Source organism: Macrotis lagotis, chromosome 5 (genome assembly GCF_037893015.1).
Source record: "Macrotis lagotis isolate mMagLag1 chromosome 5, bilby.v1.9.chrom.fasta, whole genome shotgun sequence".
In the NCBI taxonomy this organism is placed as follows: domain Eukaryota; kingdom Metazoa; phylum Chordata; class Mammalia; order Peramelemorphia; family Peramelidae; genus Macrotis; species Macrotis lagotis.
Genome location: NC_133662.1, coordinates 5,613,209 through 5,640,120, shown reverse-complemented (window position 1 = coordinate 5,640,120; position 26,912 = coordinate 5,613,209). Strand labels below are relative to the sequence as shown.

General features: G+C 42.3%; 1 protein-coding gene across 1 annotated transcript in view; it reads left to right on the top strand.

Moving 5' to 3' along the window:
- ITPR3 (inositol 1,4,5-trisphosphate receptor type 3) overlaps positions 1-25,762 on the top strand; it is a 119,578-nt gene extending 93,816 nt beyond the window's left edge. The window contains exons 38-58 of the mRNA XM_074236536.1: positions 974-1,064; positions 1,783-1,952; positions 4,939-5,113; positions 5,265-5,449; positions 7,076-7,276; positions 7,410-7,520; positions 9,110-9,205; positions 9,431-9,532; positions 9,662-9,748; positions 10,419-10,529; positions 11,163-11,355; positions 12,411-12,536; positions 12,819-12,991; positions 16,219-16,383; positions 16,760-16,952; positions 18,254-18,367; positions 18,722-18,849; positions 21,719-21,884; positions 22,255-22,415; positions 23,734-23,895; positions 24,805-25,762. Of these exons, the coding sequence (XP_074092637.1) occupies positions 974-1,064; positions 1,783-1,952; positions 4,939-5,113; positions 5,265-5,449; positions 7,076-7,276; positions 7,410-7,520; positions 9,110-9,205; positions 9,431-9,532; positions 9,662-9,748; positions 10,419-10,529; positions 11,163-11,355; positions 12,411-12,536; positions 12,819-12,991; positions 16,219-16,383; positions 16,760-16,952; positions 18,254-18,367; positions 18,722-18,849; positions 21,719-21,884; positions 22,255-22,415; positions 23,734-23,895; positions 24,805-24,873 (2,979 nt within the window). The 3' untranslated portion in view covers positions 24,874-25,762. The remainder of the gene's footprint in view (positions 1-973; positions 1,065-1,782; positions 1,953-4,938; positions 5,114-5,264; positions 5,450-7,075; positions 7,277-7,409; positions 7,521-9,109; positions 9,206-9,430; positions 9,533-9,661; positions 9,749-10,418; positions 10,530-11,162; positions 11,356-12,410; positions 12,537-12,818; positions 12,992-16,218; positions 16,384-16,759; positions 16,953-18,253; positions 18,368-18,721; positions 18,850-21,718; positions 21,885-22,254; positions 22,416-23,733; positions 23,896-24,804) is intronic.
- The last annotated feature ends 1,150 nt before the right edge of the window (positions 25,763-26,912 follow it).

Here is a 26,912-nt window from a genome sequence, read left to right as displayed (position 1 = left end):
CAAATAAGAGTTTAGGATTGTTCAGCCATTCTACTGGAATTCATTCAGATGTTTCAAACCTAGTCATCAATGCTGGCACAAATTTCTGGGCCAAATATCTCCCTCCCTCTTCCATTTTAAATAAGCATATAACATAGCTGCCATGTGGCCCTGCTTTCACCTCTTGATGGGGGAAAAAAAACAACCCAGCATCTGATTTCCCCTATACCAGCAACCCTCTTCCTATTTTTCCTTTCAAAGCATTTCTCCTCTTACCTCTGGTCCCTCCTCATCTCTCTCTAGTTTTCATTATTGCAGTTCCTTAGTTTGGCTTTTTTGACATGATAGGCATCTTTCTAACAAGGAAATCTTCATAAATATATGGTGCTCATACAGGAAGATAATCCAGGATAGTGGATATGCTCTATACCTTTATGTATTTTGTGTGGGCATCCATTGAATAGCCCAGTGACTCAAATAATTCCCTAAAATAAGAACTTAGAAGAAAAGTTGGCATACACACACACACACACACACACACACACACACACACACACACTCCTACATCCCTCTATTTTCAGAGGCTCAGTTTCCTCACTCATTGAGGAAAGATTTGTAAACCTTAGAGAATTCAGAAATATGAGCTGCTATTATTTCATATAGTAATTCTAAACAGTGGTAAAGATATGATGAGTTTCAGAAAAGCCAAAAGCTCCCCAGGTTTTTGAGATATACAAAATTTTTTCTTTTGAAAAAGAGTTTTTGAGACAGGAAATAAAACTGTGAGGTAACTGAGATTCTCTCTCTAAGATATAAAAATTCACAGTATATCTATGATTGAAGCTTGGGTATCCTGGCTCCCAGGCTACTGGTCTTTGCTACTAAGGGTAGCTTTGGGAAGACTAAGGTTGGCCCTGGAGGGCTGGTGGTGTGGATGGGGATGGGGGGACAATTCCACAGGTCAAGGGTCAGGGCTCACTGGGTTGCCTTTCAGGGCAACAACCTACGGAAGATGCTGCTTCACAATTATCTGCAGAATCGGAAATTGAACTCCAAAGGGGACATTCCAGATTCCATGGCCACAGGTATAGCTTGGACCCTGCCTTCCCTTTTCTTGATCTGTGGTCTCAGTACCGTGCAGCCCAGAGGCATGGGGTATAGTAAAGAGAAGTGGACTGGATGTCACAGACCTGGGTTGGAATCTCTTCACCTTTCTGGGCCTCAGTATCCTCAACTTTCAAATGAGAGATGGAGGGCTAGAAGGGCTAAATCTAGGGTCCTATGATCTTCACCCTGAATCCCCCTTCCCTCTCTTAGACTTCTTCTTAGCAGCCTCTGACTCAGTTTGAGAAGAGGACTGGGCTTCCCCAGACCCAGATTCTCACACCTTAAATGCAGATTTTCTCATCTCCAGGATGACTTCCCTGTTTTTTTTTTTTACCACCCTAAGGCCACCCCGATCCTCACCTGCCTTGATAGCCCTGGTGACTCCCCTGTAACATTCTCTTATTTTCCAGCCTGAAAATCTTTCCATAGCTCATGTGTTCTCCCACCCCTGACCCTGGAGATCACCCTCTAAACCCTCTATTCCCCCAGGCACTATCTCTTCCAAAATCTACCCTACTCTCCTATGCTTCATTTCTTTCCTGACTTTCTCTTCTCTTCTCTCTCCAAGCCCAAAGGCCTCCTAATATCCTGTTCTCTCAGTTCAAGGGGTGTTGGATTCTTTACTTCCTGCCTTCTCCAACTTGCTGAGTTCCTAAGAGAACCTTTTGTCTGTCCCTGCTCTGATTCTCCCCTTAGGTCAGGATCAGGACTGGTCTCATATCGCAGCAATACAGTGCCGACTGGACAAAGAAGGAGCCACCAAGCTGGTATCTGATCTGATCATGAGCACAAAGAATGAAAAGATCTTCCAGGAGAGCATTGGCTTGGCCATTCGCCTGTTGGATGGGGGCAACACCGAGATCCAGGTCTGTTGCTGAAGGGGGCTGGGACATGGGAGGAGCAGGGACTGGGGACCTCTCTTCAGATAGGACCCTGGAGATAATTTTTGGTGCTGTCTGGCTTTCAAGTTGTTTGTCCTCTTTTCTTACAGTGCCTCCTGGAACTGACCATCTGTTTGTCTTTCTACTGCCCCTACTGTAGTTTACTTATATCCAGAGTTTATTTCCTCATTGCCTTACATTAAACAAAGTTTCTCTCTTAACCTCCAGTCCTGGGAATAAGCAAAAAAAGCAGTAAATATGAGGCGTACCAACATTTTAAATTGCTCCTTTGATAAGAATATGAACTCCTTCAGGGCATGTCTTTCTAATTTTTGTCTTTGTACACCCAGTACCTGGTACATGATCAACCTGTAATTCAGTGTTTGTTGATTGACTGATTGATTGCTTGGGTGCAGAGGGAACCAAACTGGACTTCTCTCACTCACTCTAATTCACCATCTCTCTCTCTCTTTTGTTTTCCTTATTCTTTCATGGCATAGAGGAAAGTGAGCTACTCTTGGTGTCAGAAGACCTAGGTACTCTCCTTATGCTTGAATTTTTGGGGTATTTCCCTTTCCCAAGTATTTAGAAGTAAAGCAATTTGCCTAGAGTCAAACAGCTAGTAAATACCTGTGCAGGAAGTCTAATTCTGAGATCAGTGTTCTTTTTTTCATTTTTATATTTTATTTTTTCCAATTACATGTAAAGATCGTTTTCAGCATTCATTTTTATAAGATTTTTAGTTCCAAATTTTTCTCCTTCCATTTCCTCTCCCTTTCCCAAGGCAGGAAGCAAGACAGGTTATACATATACAGTCATGATAAGCCTATTTCCATAGTAGTCATATTGTGAAAGAAGAAACAGAACAAAAGGGAAAAAACCATGAGAAAAAAACATAAAGCAAATTTAAAGAAGTGAAAATGGTGTGCTTTAAGTCTGCATTCAGAGTCTGTGGTCTCTGAATGTGGATTGGATTTTCCACCACAAGTCTTTTGGAATTGTTTTTGATCATTGTACTACTGAGAAGAGCTAAGTCTGTCATAGTTGATCATCACACAATGTTGCTGTTACTGTGTACAGTGCCATTCTGGTTCTGCTCACTTTACCCAACCTCAGTTCACATAAGTCTTTCCAGGTTTTTCTGAGATTCGCCTGCTCATCATGTCTTAAAGAACAATAGTACTCCATTACATTCATATGCCATGTCTTGTCGAGCCGTTCTCTAACTCAATTTCCAATTCTTTGACACCACAAAAAAGAGCGGCTATGAGTATTCCTGTACATAAGGTTCTTCCCTTTTTTATGATCTCTTTGGGATAAGTGGCATTGTTGGATCAAAGGGTAGGCACAGTTTTAGAGCCCTCTGGGGATAATTCCAAATTGCTCTCCAGAAAGGATGGGTTAGTTCAGAACTCCACCAACAATGCATTAGTGTCCCAGTTTTCCCACATCCCCTCCAGCATTAATCATTTTCCTTTTTTGTCATAGTGGACAATATGATAGGTATGAAGTGGTACCTCAGAGTTATTTTAATTTGCATTTCTCTAATCAATAATGTTTTAGAACATTTTTTCATTTGACTATAATAGCTTTAATCTGTTCATCTGAAAATTACCTGTTCATATCCTTTGAACTGAACCATTTTTTATTTTTGTTTTTTGCAAGGCAGTGGTGTTAAGTGACTTGCCCAAGGTCACACAGCTAGGTATTAAGTGTCTGAGGCAGGATTTGAACTCAAGTACTCCTGACTCCAAGGCTAGTGCTCCATCCACTGTGCACCTAACTGCCCCCATATCTTTTGACCATTTATCAGTTGAGGAATGAATAGTATTCTTAAAACTTTGACTCATTCTCTTTGTATTTTAGAAATGAAGCATTTATCAGAAACATCAGTGTTCTTTCTGCTGTATGACACTGTCCTTCTGATAAAACTGAGGCAAGGCCATTTTCTAGCAGGAGGGGTCACTTTGGAGGGGCCTTGACAACTGAATTGGGAAATTTGGATAGTTGATAGGATAAGATTAGAGAAACCACAGTAGACTTAGGTTTATTGAGTATTACAGTTAGCTGAATGGAAGAGACTATGTTTCCCTTCCCTGGGGAATCAAGAGTGAGGCTTGGAATTAGGTGCAGAACCAGAATTCTAAAGACTGGAGAAATGGCATGGGAAGTGAGTTGAGGACTACACACCAATTCACTTCAGATGCAGGGACATTTGCTGCCCTAACCCGGTTGTTCAAGAGTCCACAATGGCTCCCTTTCCTACCTCAAGAAATTCAGACTTCTGTTCCCAGCATTCTAAAATCAATAAGGTGATTCAGTAGATAGAGAGCTGCCTCTGGAGTCATAAAGACCTGGGTTTAAATTTGGCCTCAGATGCTTGCTAGCTGTGTGACCCTGGACAGGTCACTGCTCTGCCCACCTCAGTTTCCTCAACTGTAAAATGGGGATTGTCATGAGGAACAATGAGATGATGTTTGTATAGTGTGTGGGTATATATTAAATACTGTATAAATGTTAGTGATGATGATGAAAAGACTTAAAAATGAAAATAGCATAGTACCTGGCAGATGCTATTCTGCTTCCTCTTCTTCCTTCTCTCCTTCCCTCCTTCCTCCCTAACTCTGCCCATAATCCTTTAAGGTCTTGCTTGAAGCCCACCACTTTCTCTAGGTAGCCTTACCTGTCCACACCATTTGGTCCGAAGTGGAGTTGCCTCTTCTGAACTCTGGTTTTCTCTAATATCCTATTGAATTCCCAGCAAGGAAGAAAGGGAAGAATGTGCCAGACAGTCCTCAATGATTTGAGTTAGATGATTTATTTGGTCTGGAGAGAACTCCCTTGGGGAAGGCGGGGGGGGGGGGGGGTCATGGAGGTAGAGGGGAAGCAGAGAGAGGGGAGGAGAGAGCCTCCCTGGATGTCTGAGACTATATGCTGAATATTTCCTCAATTTATTTTTTCTCTCTTGCAGAAATCCTTTTACAATCTGATGACTAGTGATAAGAAGTCAGAGAAATTCTTTAAGGTCCTTCATGATCGAATGAAAAGGGCCCAACAAGAGACCAAGTCTACAGTGACCGTGAACATGAATGACCTGGGCAGCCAGTCCCGAGAGGATAGGGAGGCTGGGGATGCTGGAGGCAAAGGTTAAGACTTGGGGCTACAGTAGTAGGGCTAGGGATAGGGTAGAGTCAACGTAAGAAGAAAAGTTGAGGGAGAAGGGTAGCACGGAAGGAAAGAGTTTCAGTTCCAGGTAGGCTGCCCTGCTCTTACTTTCGTCCTTCTCTTTCACCATAGGGCGCATGGCATCCTTTGCACTCCCAAGCCCCTCTTCCCGTTACTCCCTGAGTGCCAGCTTCCGCAGGGGGCACGAGGTGGTTGATCGTGGGCAGAGCAATGAGATGGGGACCTCAGTGCTGATTATGCAACCCATCTTGCGCTTCCTGCAGCTGCTTTGTGAGAACCACAACCGGGACCTTCAGGTGAGCACCTGCCCTTCCCCTACCTTGAACTTCTGGTCTGCTAGGAGAGAAACAAGGACTCTGGAACTGCTCAGTCTTGGGCATCTCACTTCCCAATCCCATAAATTGGCATTTGAAAAAGTTGTACATACAATACACCTTCAGGGTGCACCATGGAAGGGAAGGGAAGAGACATTAATTAAGTACAAGATGTATGTTCAGGCTGTGCCAAGTACTTTTTGAAAAGATTATTATCTCTTTTGATCCCCATATCCAACCCTATGAAGTAGGTATTATTTAACCCATTTTACAGTTGAGAAAATTGAGGCAAACAGGGTTAAGTGACTTGTCCAGGGTCATACAGCTAGTATGTATCTGAGGCTGGATTTGAACTTAGGCCTGGCACTCTGTGCCACCAGCTTCATCAGTGGAAGATTCAGGCTTATTTCTTGTACTCTTGCTCCCTCTGGGGGCAAAGAGACTTTGGGGTATCTTGGGGAAAATCATTTAGAGATTGGGGCTTTGACATCCTGGGTAAGCCACTTAACTCTTATCAGTCTCAGTTTCCTTATCTGCAGAATGAGGTGATTGAGTCTTAACTTCTTTTGGATTTCATTGACAGTCTGGTGGAATTTATGGAATTTTGTTAAGAATAATGTTTTTAAAAGCATAAAATAAAATGTATGGATTAAAGAGGATTACTCTAGCATATAATTATCAAAATACTTTTTTAAAAAAAATTCTTTGATGCCCCTTTGAGATTTACTTTCTTCCAACTCTATGTGCCTACATCCATCAGTTTTCTCATCTCTAAATTGGGTGTCCTACAATTCCATATGTACAACCTATATCAGATTGGTCACTATGATGCAAGGGGTCAGGGAAGGGAGGTTGTTAGAAAAATGTGGAACACAAAAGCTTGCCAATGGATGAATATTGAAAACTATCTTTTGGGAAAAAAAAGTAAAATAAAATGGATGTCCTAATACTTGCCTGTCTTAGAGTTACTCTGAAGAAAACATGCTATACATTGTAAAATACTACTTGTAACAAAACAGAGTGTTTATTTTCATTGTCAAGCCCTTTCTGGTACAGGTATGTGTGTGCTATTCATTTCACTTGCCCCAAAGATCATTTAGTTTTAGGATTCTTAATCTGCAATGCATGAATTTTTTTTTTAATTTTAAAGATTTTATTTATTTTGAGTTTTACAATTTTTCCCCTAATCTTACTTCTCTCCCCCCCCCCCCGAAGGCAATTTGCCAATCTTTACATTGTTTCCATGGTATACATTGATCCAAATTGAATGTGATGAGAGAGAAAGCATATCCTTAAGAAAGAAACAAAGTATAAGAGATAGCAGGATCAGACAATAAGATATCAGTTTTAATGCATGAATTTTTTAAAAAGATATTTTGATAATTGTATTCCAATAGAATCAGTATCCTATGTAATTTTATGTATTTTATTTTAGGCACTTAAAAACATTTTTTTAAAAAGGGTTCTGCCTCTGTGCTCCCTGCATGCCCCAGTCTCCTGGGCCATCTCCCATTTCCCCATCAGGGTCCATTCTAGAGCATAATTTGATGGCTTCGAGGAATGACATGTCTGCTCCTCCTCTCTACATCCCATGTCTGTCTCCTTCAGAACTTCCTCCGCTGTCAGAACAACAAGACCAACTACAACTTGGTGTGTGAGACACTGCAGTTCCTAGACATCATGTGTGGCAGCACCACGGGTGGCCTGGGGCTACTGGGCCTCTACATCAACGAGGACAATGTGGGGCTCGTCATCCAGACCCTGGAGACACTCACTGAATACTGCCAAGGTCCCTGCCACGAGAACCAGGTGTGGATCTCAGTCTGAGAGGAGGAGGCTATAGGGCTTTGAGTGTTGAGGGTAGAGGGGCTGGGGGCCAGGGAGGATGTAGGACCAGCTGTGGCTCCATCTTGAGACACTCTGTCCTGTCCCCCCCATATAGACTTGCATCGTGACACATGAATCTAATGGCATTGACATCATCACTGCCCTGATACTCAATGACATCAGCCCCTTGTGCAAGTATCGAATGGATCTGGTGCTGCAGCTCAAGGTACAGACTTTGCGTGTGTGTGTGTTTGTGTGTGTGTGTGTGTGTGTGTGTGTGTGTGTGTGTGTGTGTGTGTGTGTAGGGGTCTGGGGAGTGGGGACCTAGGTGAAAATTCCTGAAGGACAAGAAAACATAAAGGCTAGTGGGGTTTGGTAGGTCCTGTGATAATAGGGGGCTTGGGTTTCTGTTACTTTGCTGCTACTGAGGCTCAGGGTGGACACTATTTTTCCTCTATGTGCTAAAATACATTATTGGATTTATTAAATTTTAATTTCTTAAAAATATTTATTTTTAACATTGTTTTTGTAAAAGAAAATTTTGAATTTCAAATTCTTTTCCTCCTGCCAGCTCCTTCTTCACCCATTACCATTGAATTTTTCAAAAAGATTTTACTGGTAAATGAAAGAAAGAAGTGTAATGGTCAAAACAAGGTAGTCAGAGGTCCAAATGCTTCACATGATCAATTTATTAGTAAAGTGTAAATTAACCAATAAATAGGATCTTAGCTTTCTGAGCAAACATAAGACTCCTAAAAGAGGGGAATAACTTTCTTTTATGGTTTTGGGGAGTACAGAACAAAGAATAAGACTTCACAGGTAGGGAATAATTTATGCCTGGTTACCAGAGCTTGAATGGAGAAATTAATATAATTGATCACAGAGCTGAGATGTGGGGGACAAAAAAAAATGGGAATTGAGAATGAGAGACTAGCAAAAATGTTTGAATCCACCTTCAGAGTCAGAGAGATAGTGGACCAGACTTCTTTGAATAGCAAACCAGACATCCTTGACACAAGAGTAGAACAGTGATTAACAAGAGAACTGGATTTCTAATCTTAACTCAGTATAGACCAACTGAATTTTGAACTAAGTTCAGAGACAAGGAACTTAGGAACTTAGGCAGTTAAAAGGACAAAATCAGTTCAGTAGAATTTGACAAACAGAATTTATTTAGTAAACAGAATCCACTTGATTATTTCAGAAAGTAATAAGAATCATTCATATTTAGGGAGTTCTTTAAGGTGTATGGAGAACTTTCTTCACAAGCACTCTGAGGTAGATGAATAAGTATCCTTATCCTCATTTTGCCCATGAGGAGATGCCATATGCCCTGAGTTGGGTCACATAATTAATTGTCAGAGTTGAGATTTTTTCAATTAAAAATATTTTCAATTAACAAATATTTATTTTTTCTTCTTTCTTCCTCCTGTTGATACCAATGGAAAGAAAAAGAAAACAGTTTTTATAAACCACACATAGTCAAGCAAAACACCTACATTGGTTATACCTCAAAATATGTGTCAGAACTGGGATTTGAATCCATTTTTCCCCATCTCCACATTCAGCATATTATACTACAAGAATGATAGAACACTGAAATGGGAGGTTAAAGAGCTCAGGAATCATCCCCCCCCCCCTGCCCCTGCCATCTCCCTCATCTAGTCAAGAAGGGCAGTATCATTTCTTCAACTGTAGCCTTTGATCCATTTACCTAGCCCCTAGGGTTGTGAGTGTGGGGTAGTTTCTTCAGGTAGGGTTGAGTGGTGGGAAACCATGCCTGGCAGCTTCTTCAGTCTTCTGTCTGTCTCACAGGACAATGCCTCCAAACTCCTTCTGGCCTTGATGGAGAGCCGGCATGATAGCGAGAATGCAGAGAGGATTCTCATCAGCCTGCGTCCCCAGGAACTGGTGAGGCAGAGGGTCAGGTAGTGGGAACGGGAGGTGAGGAGTCCACCGACCAGGGCTTAGTGGAGCTTCTTTTGTGGGAGCCGGGGAGTTTAAACCCTCCTTTGATGCTGCCATTCTCTCACCCTGAGGATGTGAGGTTGGGGAGGGGATGGGGCAGAAGGACTTGGAGAATGTGGGGAACAGGGTAGGTTGAGAAGAGGCTGAGAACAGGTGCTGGCTTCCCAGGTGGATGTCATCAAGAAAGCCTACCTGCAGGAGGAGGAGCGTGAGAACTCTGAGGTTTCTCCACGAGAGGTTGGCCACAACATCTATATCTTAGCCTTGCAGGTATTGTCCCTTTTCTTTTTCCCATGCATCATGGACCTCAAGGGAAAGAGAAAGAAATGTTGGATGATTCTGACACTGGGACCCTTGGACCATTAGACCCCTGTGATTTCAGACCCTCTCTATCCTTAGCTCTCCAGACACAACAAGCAGCTACAGCACCTGCTGAAGCCGGTGAAACGCATCCAGGAAGAGGAGGAAGAAGGCATCTCTTCCATGGTAGGACCTCAACCCACCACTTTGCTCCTCCCTCAGCCCTGATCCTGTCTCCATGCCCCTCCCTCCATGCCCCTCCCTGCCCCCCACTCCCCTAATACTATTTGGCAATCACTTTAACTTCCTTTCTCTCTCTCTCTCTCTCTCTCTCTCTCTCTCTCTCTCTCTCTCTCTCTCTCTCCCCCCCACTTTCTCTTTCTCTCCTTTCTCCTTCTCTCTTTTCTCTCCTTTCTTCTTGTTCTTCCTCCTTCTCCTTCTCCTCCTCCTCCCTCCTCTACTTTCTCTTCCATTTACCCATTTCTTCATCTCCTTTTCCTTTCTCTTGTTTTTTATCTTTTCCCTTTTCTCTCCTCTCCCACTCTTTTCTTCTTCTTCTGCCTCTTCCTTTCCCTCCTCTTCTTCCCCCCCCCTTTCTCCTCCCTCTTTGTTTCTCATTTCCCTTGTCTTCCCCTCCATTTTCTCCCTTGTCCTCTCTCTTTTTCTCTTTTCTGGTCTTGAAACTCTTGATACTGTAATCCCCAAGGGCTGGAGCCTGGGTTAGGACCTGGACTGAGCTTTGAAGCCTTAGGATGAGAATGGTGATACAGTCAAGCTTGGTTCCAGGTCCAAGGTGGAGGTTGTAGCCCAGATAAATTAGGAGTCCTTCCCCTCTGCCTGATCCCTCCCTCTACAGCTCAGTCTCAACAACAAGCAGTTGTCCCAAATGCTGAAGTCATCAGTGCCTGTGCAGGCAGAGGAAGAGGACCCTCTGGCCTACTATGAGAACCACACATCCCAGATTGAGGTGGGAGATCTTTCTTGGGAAGGGAGAGGGGCTTGGAGGAGAAGGTGGAGGTGGGGGTAGAAGTCACAGCGATGGAAATATGGCAGAAATAGAGCTGGAAGGGACCTCAGAGGCCATCTAGCCCAACTGCCTCATTTTACAGATGAGGAAACTGAGGTCCCAGGGAAGTTCAGTGACTTGCTCAAGGTCACACAGGTAATAAACATCAGAGGTAGGATTTGAACCCAGGTTCCCTGACTCCAGAGCCAGGGCTCTTTCCACTGGATGTCACTGCCTCACCAACAATGGTTACCCTCTGGTTGGTGGTATCGGTGTGGGGCAGCCATCCAACTTGGCTTCTTGGGTCATGTGGAAGTGAAAGGGTGTGAGGGGTACTGCATGTGCATGTGAGATTGTGTGACTCATCATGCCTGCACACACGTGTATCACTCTCCAATTCAGCATGTGTAGGGGCACAGATGTATGACTCAGCATCTGGTGAGCATGTCTCTGAGTCAGCGTGATTCAGTAGGTGTGTGACTCGTGTGTGTGTGTGTGTGTGTGTGTGTGTGTGTGTGCCTCCCTGGGGTGCAGTCGCTGCTTCTCCCCCCCACCCCCATCCCACCTCTAACACGACCCTGTGTTCCTGCCCAGATTGTTCGGCAGGACAGGAGCATGGAGCAGATTGTGTTTCCGGTGCCCAGCATCTGTGAGTTCCTGACAGTGGAGACCAAGCACAGGCTCTTCACCACCACGGAGCAGGATGAGCAGGGCAGCAAAGTCAGCGACTTTTTTGACCAGTCTTCCTTCTTGCACAATGAAATGGAGTGGCAGAGGAAACTTCGAAGTGAGGGTCGGGGATCAAGTGGGCAGGAGGGAGGAAGGAGAAAGGGAGAGTAACTTAGGGCCAAATGGTATTCTTGATGCCTTTAAAAAAAAAAGAAGAAAGGAAAGATCATCCACTACCTGTTGCCATGGTCTGAAAATTTACCTTCAGAATTATCTGCCTCCTTTGGAACCCCATGAAAGGGCAAATGGATGGAGGAGCCACTCTCAAGCTGTCATTAGTCTTTTAGACCACATTGTGAATGAAGGCTTGGGGAGGAGGTTTTTTGGAGGGGTATAGAAAATTCAGGGAGTATGAGGCAGGCAATGAATGGAAGAAGTATATCGAATGGAGATCAGACACATTTAACCTCCTTCACGGTCTGGGGCTGGCATTGTAATTGCTTCTTTTTTGGGGCAAGGAGGCAGCTGGGATTAAGTGACTTGCTCAGGGTCACCCAGAAAGTGTCTGAGACTGGATTTGAACCCAGATCCTCCTGATTCTAGGGCTGGCTAGTTCCCCCTACCCCTTTTATTGAAAACAAAATTTTTATACTTTGATGTTTGGCCACGTACAATCATCCTAGCATAAACTCATACTATTTATGCAAAAAACTCAAGCCAAGGATGGCTTGAGTTACAAGATGGCTTCCCCCAAAGGGGTTAAAAACGAAAATCTCTTCAACTGTTAATGGAGCTGTTATTCCCCCAGACTGCAGGGCAAGCAGGTGCTTGCATGTTCAAACTGTCTTTTCTGCTTCCTCTTCTCCAACGTTCAGTCATGTCTTACTAACCCTTCCAGCCCCACAGACCATGAATGCCAGGCTCTTCTGTCTGTGGGGTTTCTTGGCAAACATACTGGAGTGGTTTGCCATTGCCTTCTCCAGTGGATCACCTTTTGTCAGGGCTCTCTGACCTGCCCAAAGTTGGGTGACCCTGCATGGCATAGTAAATTATTTCATTGAGCTAAGCAAGCCCCTCTACCATGACAAGGCACTGATCCAGGATGGGCTTCCCTCTGCTACTCCAGTCCTAGTACTCAAAGCCGTCCTTTGTTCTGTCATCTATCATTGCCAGGCATGCCCCTCATCTACTGGTTTTCTCGCCGAATGACCTTGTGGGGCACCATATCCTTCAATCTTGCTGTCTTCATCAACATCATTATAGCCTTCTTCTACCCATATGTGGAGGGGGCCTCCACAGGTGAGAACAGTTTTGGGAGGGAGGTTGAAATGTGGGTCTTCTCGGACCTCTAAAAGGGGATTAAAGGGGGAGGAGGTACGGTTACCCTTCTGCCCTCCCAAAGAGGGTAAATGGGGATAACATCACTTGTAATGCATTTCTTAGACCCCCTGGAGCCACTCATTCTGTAACTCTCAATCTAGTTTAAGATACCTGAGGATAAGCTAAGCTACAGGGTCCTGAAGTAGACAACAAGACTTTGGGAGGAATCCTGTTCAATTTCTCCCTTTTCCCTCACTCCAGGTGTACTGGGCTCTCCACTCATCTCCTTGCTCTTTTGGCTTCTGGTCTGCTTCTCCATTGTGGCTCTGTTCACTAGGCGCTACAGCATCCGGCCCCTCATCGTGGCTCTCATCCTGCGCTCCATCTATTACCTGGGCATTGGGCCTACCCTGAACATCTTGGGAGCCCTCAATGTGAGTTCCAGAAGGCACTGCTGTCCCATAGCTACATCAGGGACATTGTGGAGCAGGGTGGGTGTAGAAGAAAGGAAGAATAATGTCAGAATAATAGCAATACTGCTCTGACTAATGCTAGATTTATACAGGGTGTTCCCATAGTCAGTGCACTTGTAAACTATACTATTAAAGCTTAAAAATGTACAAAGAGTAAAGCTTTTTAAAGTTTACAAATCACTTATATACTTTTAATAAATATAAATATATGTAATATATTTATATTTTCATAATATATTTATTATATATAATTGCCACTTGCATGCATGTATTTTATATAGTATATAAAATATATTGCCTATAATTATATATTTTATATGTGTGTATGTATATATACATAGGTATATACATATATTCATATACTTGCACATACATACATGCACATGTATTTCATTGGATTCTCACAATAACCCAGTGAGGTAGGTGCTTTTATTTTTCTACTTTATTGATGAGGAAACCAAAACAGAGTAAGGTTAAGCTTCTTAAAGTTCCAGCTACAATTCCACTTGAATCTGTAGGAAATCTTTTTTTTCCCCTTAATTCTAGTGCCTTCCCTTTGTTGATTATCTTCAATTTATCCTTTATCTGTCTTGTTTGTATAGAGTTGTTGTCAGATTTTTCTCTGCCATTAAGTTGTGATCTCCTTGAGAGGAGGAGCTATCTTTTGCCTTTCCTTTTTTTTTTTTTTTTTTTTTTTAAGGCTTTTGCAAGGCAATGGGGTTAAGTGGCTTGCCCAAGGCCACACAGCTAGGTTATTAAGTGTCTGAGACCAGATTTGAATCCAGGTACTCCTGACTCCAGGGCCAGTGCTTTATCCACTACTCCACCTAGCCTCCCCTTGCCTTTCCTTTTTATCCCCAGCTCTTAATATAGTGTTTGGGGGTATGTTAGAGGCATGAAAAATGTTAATGACTAAGTGACAGACAAGTGACTTGCCCAGGATCACCCATTTGGTAGTTTTCTTGATTCTGAGTAGCATTCAATCCATTAAGCCACCTACCTAGCTGCCTCCAAGTCTTAACTGAAGGAAAGGGGGGGGGGTGTGAAGGATCATATTATCACAGGCTATATATTGACCAACTTGCTTTACAAGTCATCAGCCATTTGTTTACTCTTTTTTTCCTTGATGTCTTTTGTTGTGTTTTTCTAATAATGATAACAAGGGCATCATTGATAACTTCCTTGCAAGGAGATGATCTCTTGGTCCCATCCCATTTCTCTTATTTTATAGAGGCTAGAGGGCTTCAAAGCTTTAGCTTAGTTCAATGGTAAAACCACTGAATGTGGAATAGGGAGATCTGAGTTTTAGTTGAGATTTTGCCATTCACTGGCTATGTGGTCTTGGACAATGTATCTCTCATCCCCTTTTTTGCAGTCTGAGTATAAAATATTACATACACATTAGATTCTGTTAGTGTATTAGCTAATAAACTGCTTTCTCTTTTATTCTATTCTATGTTTTATATAGAAGAACTGATATTTGAGTAGATGAGGGCTATATTTGGAAATGAAGATTTTCCCTAAGTTTTAATTTTTTTCATCTGTAATATGATGGGGTCCAGACCTGATAGAGATTTCTGTCAACCCTAACTTTGTCCCTCCTGGCCCTTATCAGCCCTTGTCCCCAAGACCCTCCTTGTCCACACTAATAGACTCTCGGATAGTGATCAAAGCTATAATTAGAAGGCAGGAATAGGTTCAGGACTGTTGACTTTGCTCCTTTTTTTTTTTTTTCTATTTCCTTGTTTGTCCATGATCTGATTTCCATTGAGAACAAAATTAGTTGATTAGGGAATTTTCAGACGTGACCCTCAGAAGTGGGGGGGTGATGCACCCTTCAGGACTTGTGGCCATAGTTATTAATGACTCTTTGTCTTGAGTAGCTCAACCTCAGGTGCCCAAAGCTGAAATCCTTTTAGGGAATGTTTATGTGAGAAATCCCTGCCTAGACTCTTCAAATTCTTCATGGCTGAGCTGTTACAGTGCTAATATTGGGTTTATTAGGCTCAACCCTCTAATCTAGAAAGGGAAATGGGATACTGGGGGAGAGTAAATCCTATTTTTATGGAAAAAGAATCCCAGGAATGGATTACATAAATCATTTTTCTTTTTCTTTTAAAGTTGATAACTTCTATTTTATTTTATCTTCATTTCCAAATATATCCCTCATCTACCCAAATATCGGTTCTTCTGTATAAAGCATAGAAGAAAAAGTAGTTTATTAGCAAATACAGTAACAGAATTGGATGTAAATGTAATGTTTTGTACCCACAGACTGCAAAGAAGGGACTAAGAGTTATATTTTCTCATCTCTTATTTGGGGCCAAGCTTGGTAATTTTAATTATACAATGTTCAATTTTTTATTGTTATTTTTGTTTATATTATTATAGTCATTGTGTATGTTGTTTTATTGGTTCTACTTATTTCAACTTTGCATCGCTTCATATAAATCTTCCTGTATTTCTCCATATTCCTCCTATTCATTATTTCTTTTCTTTTTATTGTAGGAAATAATATTTTATTTATTTTTCTCAACCACATGCTATTGCATGTTGTTTTCAACAATCATCTTTTGCTAGGTTTTGAGTTATACATTTTTCTCTTTCCCTCTCTCCCCTCCCTCTCCACTTCTGACAGAAATTTAATATAGATTCTACATGTATAACCATGCTAAACATAGATCCATATTGAACATGTTGTGAAAGAAGAATGAAACCAAAACAAAAAAACTTCAGAGAGAAAAAAATATATTAACTGACAACTTTTGAAAATTGAAGATAGTAAGCTTTGGTCTGCATTTAAACTCCATAGTTCCTTCTCTGGATATGGATAATATTTTCCATTACAAGTCCTTTAGAATTGTCTTTGATTATTGTGCTGCTGAAATGAACAAGTCCATCATAATTGATCTTCATCTAATGTCCATTCTTTCTTATGGCATAGAAATACTTTTTATATTTATAAACCCAAACTTTAGACTTTCTTTAGTTTCTGGGTATCTGCTTTGCTTTGCTTTGCTTTTTTCCTACCACAAAACATGGTGCTGTAAATATTTTGGTCTTTCTAGTTTTGACTCTTTAGGCTAAATTCCCAACACCCACTATTGTTTTCCATCCCTTCCCTACTCTTGCTGTGTTGATCCTGGTGCCTTTTCCATCACTCTCCTCTTTCTATTGCTTTTTTCCAGCTAACCAACAAGATCGTGTTTGTCGTGAGTTTTGTGGGCAACCGAGGCACCTTCATCAGAGGCTACAAAGCTATGGTGATGGACATGGAGTTCCTTTACCACGTTGGCTACATCCTCACCAGTGTGCTAGGCATCTTTGCCCATGAGCTCTTCTACAGCATCCTAGTATGACATCTGGAGTGATGATAGATAGGCCAATGGCAGGAGGAGGGGGCAAGGCAAAGGTGGACTCTGGAGGGGGGAGTTTTGAGCAGTAGAGCTGCGAATTGAGAAGTCTGAGGGGGGGTCCCACTTTTCTATTCTGGTGACCCTCAGGATTTAGGATTGAATTTCTCAAGGTCACAATTACAAGACACAGAATAGCTGTCTATTTCTAAGAGCCCTAGACTAGGGTCAGGAAGCTGGTTCTAGCCCAGGCTTTGCTGGAATGTCTTGTTGAAGCAAACTTCAGACTTCTTCCAGAGGTTAGTCCTAGGTGGGGGAGAAGTGTGTTTTGCCAGGCTGAAATAGCTCTTCCAGTCTGTTCTTCTGCCTCTTCCAGCTCTTTGACCTGATCTATCGTGAGGAGACCTTGTTCAACGTGATCAAGAGTGTGACCCGAAATGGGCGGTCCATCTTACTCACTGCCTTGCTCGCCCTCATCCTTGTCTACCTCTTCTCCATTGTGGGTTTCCTCTTCCTCAAGGATGACTTCATCCTTGAGGTGGACCGGCTGCCTGACAACAAGTCCAAAGGTTTCCTTCTGTTCCCAAACCCCTTGTCCTCAACTGTATTATTCCCATGTGTCCCCTCTCTTCCTCAAAGGTCATCCCGTCCTTAGTGAAGTAATGACTGCTGATACCTAGCATTTATTTAATACTTTAAAGTTTATAAAGTATAGCCATGGATCAAGTTACCTGGGTGTCAGCTAGAGATGTAATAGAGGATTTCTCCCCTGGTGGGTGGGTAGATAAGCTCACCTTTGCTGTTGTTGAAGGAGGAGGAAGCTCTCCAGGTATGATCAAGAAATGCCTTTGCTGGGGGCAGTTAGGTGATATAGTGGATAGAGCACCGGCCCTGGTCAAATCTGGCCTCAGACACTTAGTAATTATCTAGCTGTGTGACCATAGGCAAGTCACTTAACCCCATTACCTTGCAAAAACCGAAAAAGACAGAAAGAAAGAAATGCCTTTGCTATCTGGGGGACAGATAATGCAGGGGAAAAAGCCCCTTTGGGACTATGTTATTAGTCCCCTGTAAATTCTTTGTCTTGGGGGCAAAACTCCCAATCATTCCATCTTTGTGCTTATGGTTCCAAATGCAAGTATAGCAAAGAGTTTAGGACAAGAGCAAGGGATCCATGAACCTGGGGTCCATGAACTTTTTTTCAAAGAATATTTTCAAAATTATATTTCATTATAATTGGTTCTTCTGTAATTCTATGTTTTTATTTTGTGAGCATTATTGTGAGAAGGGTACCAGATTGCCAGAGGGGTCCATGACAGAAAAAGGGCTAAGGGTCTCTTCTCTAGAAACACGATACTCCAGGTTCTGTCTTCTTATTGTCTAATCTTAGTCAAATAGCCAAAGCTCTCTGAGTTCATTTCTCCACTACTGGCCCCATGGAAAGAATGATAGCCTTAGGCCAGATAATCTTTGAAGACTAGCATGGGATGGGAGTTCTCAGATCTCCATGATCCTTAAATAGAGCCATCCTTCTTATGGTGCTTGGTTCTCTAACATCTGAAAGGCTATCTGAGGTCTCTAACCCTTGTCCCACTCCCCTGTCAGTTTGGGAAAGGATAGGAGGAGAGCAGAAGTATCCTATCCCAGGTTATTTATTCCTATGAAGAACCAGCAGATGGAATCTTCATGTTCTGCCCTTTTGAAGATTTTCCTTTCCCCCAAACCCACTTTCCACCAAGGTTTCAGAAGTCCTAATCACCATAGTGAGTCCCCCATTAGAAGTAGAGTCATAATGACTTTCAGAGTGTCCCCAGTGTCAGCAGACACTGATAGTGCCTGCATGAGCCACTGTTGTCTCTCTTTTCTTCAGCCAGTCCCTTGGGAATGTCCCATAGTCCTGCTGCATTCATGAACACGTGCAGTGGAGACAAGATCGGCTGTTCCTCTACCACCTCTACCATCACAATGCCTGAAATTCAAGAAGGTAAAGAAGTGCAACCAGGGCTAGCACATTTTAGAGCTCAACCAAGTTAGAATTTGACTTCCTTTATCTTCTAACAGTGGGGCCCTGGGAAAATCACTTAACCTGAGTTCCATTATATGGAGATAATTATAATTCATAGGGTTTTTTGTGAGGCTTCAGAGAGATAATTTGTGTGTGTGTGTGTGTGTGTGTGTGTGTGTGTGTGTATAAAGCATTTTGTAAACCTTAAGTGTTTTATACATGTGAGTTATTGCCTCTCCAATACATTCAGAACTGTAGATATAGGAATGCTCACCTGAGGGAATATTGAGTCCTGCCCCCCCACCCCAACTTACAATTCAACTGTGATTACAGAGGATGATGATGAAGACAGCACAGAGAGAGCCTGCGACACATTGCTGATGTGCATAGTTACTGTCATGAACCATGGACTTCGAAATGGCGGGGGCGTGGGTGACATTCTGCGAAAGCCATCCAAAGATGTGAGCCATTTTCCTTCCTATCCTCAACTCCAACTTCTATCAAGACATTCCCACTGTCTCCTGGTCCAGTCCTCCAGATTCCCATCCCTAGGAAGGGGATACAGTTCCTACAGGTTTTCCATTAGTCCCCCAACCTTGCTTCCATTGGGTCAATCTTGCTTTTAGAAAAACTTTTTTTTTATATCTTTGTTGTTACATCACCTTACATTTTCCATTGTAATTCCCAGTACATTTCCCTCTCCTCACCCCCTTCTGGAGAGTCATCTCTCATAATAAATAGTTTTTAAAAGGAAAGAAAAAAAGTACAGGATCAAACATAAAAGAAACATAGAAAGAAGGAAAGAGAGAAAGAAAGCATTTTCAGAAAACCAACCAACATAACGAAAAAAAAAATTCTGGGTTGTGTGCATTCTTTCACACCCATGGTTCCCATTTCTGCAAAGAACCAGGGAGAGGTGCTTTCTCATATTTCTTCTTTGGGACCAAACTTGATTATTATAATTTCACAGAATTCAGTTTCATTTGTTTCGTGGCTGTTCTGTCCATTTGTATTGGTGTAGTCCTTGTGTGTATGTTTTCCTGCCTCTGTTTACTACACTTGGCATCAGTTCATATATTCCTTTCCTTACTCCTCTGTATGATCATATTCATCCTTTCTTCCAGCCTAGTAAATAACTGCATTCCATTTATGGACCACAATTTGTTTAACCATTCCTCAGACTCTGAACAACCATTTTGTTTCCAGTTCTTGTTACCTCAAAAAGTGCTGCAATAAATATTTTGATGTTTATGGAACCTTTTTTTCTTTTTTTGTCATCGACTTCTCTGTTGGAGTCATCTAATGTCCTCAGGGAAAGACCCATTGATATTGCTACAACTTCTTTCTACCTATGACCTGTAAGGGCTGGAAGAGAAGGCATTTAATAAGCCAAACTTAATACTTGGAGAGCGTGTGAAATAGGGATTTTTTGCAGAACGAGGACAGATAATTGCTTAAGCAGATTTGGCTGAGAAGTGGAACTGTCCCTATCAGACATGGAGCATTGGAACAGGCAGGTTAGGATAAGAAAGTTGAGTCAAATTTTTATTATTTCATCTGACATGTAGTGAATTCCAAGGATATTAAAAATAACTGACTTTATGTGTGAGTGGAAAAACCACCCCCAAACCAAAATGGGAATGATTTTTTTTTTTTTGGATAGCCTGCTGTTTTAAATTATCCAAAACCTATTCTCTTATATTAATGAAGAGAAATTAAGAGCTGATCAGCCATTACCACCCCAGGGATGTGTCCCTTAGCATTTATTACAGTCCTTGGAGTCCCAGAAATATGGATTGCAACCTGGCTGGCTTCTGATAGCTAGAGCAGCAGGCCTTAGGAGACCAAACCTGAATTCTAATTGCTTTTGGACTCTGGGGCCTTTTGGGTTATTATTCTGTTAGCTAACACTCTGGTACAAACCCACATTACTTCCTGCCTAGACTATTGCAATAACCTTCTGACTGGATTACCTACCTCCAGGTTTCTCTCAATCGATCCTCCACTTGGCTGCCCCAGGAACCTTCCTAAAGTGGTGGTCTGACCATGGACATCCCGACCACATCCCCTCAATATGTGCCAGTAGCTTCCTATAATTTCCTAAATAAAATATAAAATCCTGTTAGTTTTCAAAGTCCTGTACAATCTGACCCCATCTTACCTTTCCAGGCTTCTTAATCTTTCCTTCCCTTCTCATATCTTGCATCAACACTGTCCTTGGCTGATCCTTGCTTGATTAGATGCTTCTAATTACTCCATAGAGCAAATCCCTTAACCTCTCTGGGCCCGTTTCCTCATCTGTATAATGGGAATAATCATAGGGTTGGACTTTTTGTTTGTTTTTGGTGAGGCTTTAAAGATTTGTTGTATATAAAAGCACTTTGTAAACTATAAATGTGAGCTAATATATGTAAGCTATTACCAGCATGGCCCTTCCCCCACTTACCTCATTGGTTATTTCCCATACCTGAAATGCTTTCCCTCCTCACCTTCACTTCCTCTCTAACCTTCAAGACTTAGCTCAAATCCTCCCTCCTGCAGTAGTCCTTTTCTGGTCCCTTTTGCTACTGAACCCTTTCATTGAGATCACTTCCCTTTACAGTACATATATCTTGTATGCACATAGCTATTTGTATATTGTCTTTTTTTTTTTCCTAGGTTTTTGCAAGGCAAATAGGGTTAAGTGGCTTGCCTAAGGCCACACAGCTAGGTAATTAGTAAGTGCCTCAGGCTGGATTTGAACCCAGGTACTCCTGACTCCAGGGCTGGTGCTTTATCCACTGCGCCACCTAGCCGCCCTGTATATTGTCTTCTCTACATGGATGTTAGCTCCTTGAGGGCAGGGAGTGTTTTTGCCTTTCTGTGTATCCCTAATCCTTAGTACATAATACTTAAGAACTTAATAAATGCTTGTCCACCGATTGACTGATAAATTATTTGGGACCTTTTAGAAATGAGGTGAAAATGAGGGAAAGCCATCCAACTGGATGGCAGTAAAAGAAGTGTTGCCAGGATTATTACAGGCCCCAGGTCTTTATCTTGAACTCCTTGTTGTCTACATTCTCCTACTATTCAGAAACTTAATCTGTGGAAATATTCCCTTTCCCCCAATCTTCAAATCCTCCAAATCTTATACCCCAGATATTTGAGACTATTGTGAATTCAGAATCCTTTAGGTCTCCAGTCTTTGGCACCTTGTCTCATTGTATCAGTTTGGACCCTAACAATTTAGCTTCTGGTGCTTGGGGGTGGACCTGGTGGTGAGGGGCTTCTAACCTTTGTCTCTCTTCTCCCACCCCACCATCATCATCATCATCATCCTGCCAACAGGAGTCCCTGTTTCCTGCACGAGTGATCTATGACCTCCTGTTCTTTTTCATCGTCATCATCATTGTCCTGAACCTCATCTTTGGGGTGATCATTGATACCTTTGCTGATCTGAGAAGTGAGAAGCAGAAGAAGGAGGAAATCCTTAAGACCACATGCTTCATCTGTGGTGAGAAGGGGTTTTCTTTTCTGGAGTACCTCTTGGCTGGGTGCCGTGGAAGGAACCATATCATTCTGACTTAGAATATTCTTTTCCTAATTCTTGGACAAGGGTGGGGCTAGAATTGTGTCCAAGTCTTGGTGTTTTGACTTGCCCAGCTAGAAATGAAAGGAAAAATACACTGACAGTTGCTTTGAGGTGGGCAGGGGAGTGGTATCTCAGAATCAGAGATTTTGAGCTGGAGAAGACCTTATAGACTATTTAGTCCTACCCCCTTATTTTCCCATGAAGAAACTCCCTCTAGGGAGAAAAGAGAATAGGGTGGTTGATGATATCTTTTTCTTTCCTCTCTCCCTCTTTCATCGCTTTCTAATCTCAGGTCTGGAAAGGGACAAGTTTGACAACAAGACTGTGTCCTTTGAAGAGCATATCAAGTATGAACACAACATGTGGAACTACTTGTATTTCATTGTGCTGGTGAGAGTGAAGAATAAAACAGACTACACTGGCCCAGAGAGCTACGTAGCTCAGATGATTAAGGTGTGGAGGGGGGCATGGTGGGGTGGGGTGGGGGTGAGGAGTGGGCTTGAAGTGAGGGGATCAGGGACCTTGGAAAGCAGTGACTGGTGAGCTCCATCTGCCCGATCCTTTCTGCTGTGTATGCATCAATTTCTAAACCTCGTCTCCATTTCTATGGAAGGATAAGGAGGGGCCTAGCCCATCCAGATGTTTTTGCCACAGGGTCCCAGTTGACCTGAAGGTCTGGCTTCATTCATTTAATAGAGTTAAATTTCACATCTAACTGAACTGGTAGTTTGGAAAGGAAATTACCTCTTACCTTCTTGCAGAATGTTAGTGAAGGGGAGTGACTTCTGCAGTTATGGTATAAAGGGCTAGCAGGGGAGCTGGAGTAGCATCTAGAGAAAGCCATCTCATGAATGAGACTGCTATCAACTGTTGACTCCTGACTCCTGTCACTGAAGCTTAACTTGGACTCTGGAATCCTGTTTCAAAAATTATCCTAAATTAAAGTCCCCAACTGGTGAAATACACAGGGCTGAACTGGCCTGGCAGACTTCAGATCCCACAAGTCTGATAGGTTTTCTTCCCTAAAACACAATAATACTTATAGGAGAGAGAATGATACTAATGGGGGAGAGAGAGAGAGAGAGAGAGAGAGAGAGAGAGAGAGAGAGAGAGAGAGAGAGAGAGAGTGAGAGAGAGAGAGAGTGAGTCAGTCTGTTTGCCTCCCAAAAGAGTTGTTTATATTACAAGAGGGGATCTGAAACTTGGGGAGAGTAGTTTCCTCTAATAGCCCAGGTGGCTTCTGAGCCTATAAATGGACAAGAGAAGCAGAATGTTAAATTCCTCAGGGAAGGTGTTAAACAGGCAGTTGGCAAAATTAGAGAAAAGGTGGTTCTATACAGGCTGAAATTTTATATTTGTCTGAAAGGTGATATTAATTTCTCTTAGTTTTCCTTTTCTAAGGATGGCAATTTTCTGATTTGTGATTTTCTTGGGGGAAAAGACATTCAACATTTTTGTTGAAGAAGCTTTTATTTCCAGCTTTTGTTGGACTGCAGGCTGCATCACATGAGTTAAGCATAGAGGTGGTGCTGTCAACAAAAGTCTTCAGAGTCAGTTTAAAAATAAGCTTTGCCATAGCCACAGTGCTTGCCCGGAAGGACCTGGTTTGATAACAATATTTGGCCTATTCAACCTGGCTAGTGACTTTGCAGGGCTATAATAAAGTTTCTTTTATAGGATCCCTTCAAATATAGTGCCCGCATTCCCACCTCTCCTCATTCAATACTTCTGCCAATCTTACTGACCCTATATTGCATGTTCTCTATTTCAGAACAAGAACCTGGACTGGTTCCCTAGAATGCGAGCAATGTCACTGGTCAGCAATGAAGGTGAAGGAGAACAGAATGAGATACGGAGCCTTCAGGACAAACTCAACTCCACTATGAAACTGGTGTCTCATCTCACTTCGCAGCTCAATGAGCTCAAGGAGCAGGTAAGAAATTTCCCTTGTCCCGGTCTTCCCCTTTCATCTCTCCTGACATTGGGAAGCCTCAGATCAGGGCTTGGAAGATGCAGTAAGAGCGAGTTGTCTCTAAGGCCATAGGCAGTTTTACTAGTGCTCAATATTGTGTACTTCAGCCCCAATCCAAGCCTATATTACTCCTTGTCTAGCTTCCTATTCACTGAGCTGGTTCCCCTTCATTCTAGAGCCTTCCCTTTGGTGATTATTTCTAAACTATCCCATATAGAGAGCTTGTTTGTAAATAGTGTACATGCTGTCTCTTCCCAAGGTTGTTCCTGGAGAGTAAGGATTGTAATCTCCTTTTCTTTGTATCTTTAGTACCTAACTGTTAAATTTATGGTTAATGTTTGTTGACTTTTTAATGTGGTAAAGTTCCCTCTTTCAAATAACCTTACTTCCAAAGTTCATGGTATTTATTTGGTATTGATCTTGATCTGTTAATCCCTATTCTGTAATCCAAGTGATGGAAGAGAGGGGGAGAGTGTGAGGTTTGCTTTGATAGGTAGGGATTAACCTGGCAAGGGTGATTTGCATTTGAAAACCCATAGCCTGCCTTATCTGCAGCCAGGGGCACTTAGCTGATGTTTTGTTGTTTTTTTTTTTTTTTGCTTGCTTGGGTGTCTTTAGGTATGGTGTACTTAGCTGCATAAAAGTTGGTTTGTGACCAATTAGCTTCAAGGAAAGAGAACAACCTTCCCTAGGGGAAATGGGGTTTAGTAACCTCTGAATCTTCCTGAAAATCCAAGGGGGAGGCACCACTTATCCAGCAGTAACAAAGAGACAAACATCAAAGAACTAGTTTTCTTAGCAAAAGCTCCCAGGGTACCGAGGGTGCAGGGGAGTATCCTGCCTGATGGAAACTGTCTTATCTAATTCCAGATGACAGAGCAAAGGAAACGCAGGCAGCGGATGGGCTTTGTGGATGTTCAGAACTGTATGAGTCGCTGAGACTGCCCTGCTCCAGAAGAGGGGCTGAAGAGGGGCAGTGTTTGTTATGAGGATTGTTACTACAAATACCCTGGCTCTTTTTGCTTCCTACTGGTGGGATGGCCCCGGCTGAGTCAACCACTTAAGCCAGGATTCAAACTCAGCATTGGCTCCCTCACTGTCAGGGATCCCAGGTGGCAGAAGCTTTGACCAGCAATGGGGGTGGGGGAAGGAGACTTCTAGCTGACAGTCTAGTGGACAGTTCTGGGAGTGATGTGGAAATTTACCTGGAGTCAGTTTACCCTACTGCCTTAGAGGAAGATAAAGCACTTGGGAGCTTTATCCCTTAATACAGTAACTTTTTAAAATTCATTTTTATTCCTCAATGTGGGTGATTAGGAATGGGTCATTCTCTTTATCTCCAGGCACTACATTTTGGTAGCTACATGCCTCAGGGGGAGTAGCATGAATATTGTTACTAGTAATTTTAGGGCTTCATTATTTAACTTATTCCAAGTTATGCCATTCTGACTCAGACCTGCCCACTCGGTTGTCTCACCCACCATGACTCAAATCTACTGCAGACTTCATCATTTTTCTCTGGGATGCTGCCTTTAAAACCTGGAGCATTCACAGGCAAACATTTACCCATCCTACCCCACCAAATATTCACAGTGTGGGTGGGTGACCTATGGATGACAAATTATTGCTCTTATTATCTAGTCCCTCTTGACTCCTTTGGAAGAGATTTTCTTCTGGTCTGCAGTAGAAATGACAGCTTTCTGAGGTTTTCTAGGAAGGGCTGGTTTGTATTGAGTGGTTTCTCCCCCCCCCCCTTTTGGTGTGATGTTTTACATAATTCTTGAGAACTAATTTGTTAATTGCTTTAAATAAATTAACAGAAATCAAATCTTGATTTTAAAATTATGATTCTTATGATTGCCAGAAGTTAGTTAGATTGAAAGGGGAAAGGCAAGTTCTGACATTTTTCTATCTCATTCAATCCTTGGTCTACCTAAACCAATTCAGCTGCTTTGCCAAAGACCTCTTGGTCATTTCCAATTCCTATGAAGAATTGGAAATGACCAAGAGGTCTTTGGCAAAGCAGCAGACTTCAGAAATCATCTTAGATGACTATTTTTTATAAAGAAGAAACTAAAACCTGAGGTTGATTTCCTTAAGTAACACTGAGAATAAAGAAAGCTGACTTTCAAATCAGCTCCTGACTCCTGTTGAACTTTGAGAAAAGTCATATATATATATATATATGTATATGTATATACATATATATGTGTGTGTCTATATATACATATATATGTGTGTACACACACACACACACACACACACACCCCTATATATGTATATGTAAGCTTTACCAGTATCAGTTAATGCTATGTATTAATAGTGGTAAAGTTGCTCTGGAGAAGTCTTTCCATATGCTCATCTCCTCCCACTCTGGTCTATTTGACTTCTCACAGAGCCACACATAATTATGAACCATGCATCAATTTGGAGTCACTGATCTGACTGAAGTGATGGTAGAGTTTTTACTTTTTACTTTTTTTTTTAACCTTTTCACCAATATCAAGGTGGTCTTGATGAGAAATGAACCTTTGGACTTTACTTGAGCTAAATTGTTCCCAAAGTAATTAAAAATTAGGCCTAAGTTGTGCTGGAGCCTGCCCATCATTACATCATATGTGGCCATCCCCTGGATGGTTTACTGTTGCCTCTTCCATTATCAGTTTTCTCACTTTAGCTGCCACAGCAAAGTGTGGAAATCGGGACCAGAAAACCAAACATTTATAAAGTGGAGACTCCCAAGGCAGTACAGGAAGCACACTTTTCCAAGTCTCCCTTATCCTCACCAACATCCAACATGCCCGGAAAAAGATCAGTTTACTTAAGATTGGGATTTCCTCCTGAGATGTTTCTCTAATACAAGAGTAGACCCTGACAAGCATTTATGGCCTCTCCATCCCCCCCCCCCCCCATTAAGACCTTGTTTCAGCCAGGCTCCCTTTAGGGATGTCAGCCCACAAAAAAGCACACAAAGCCAC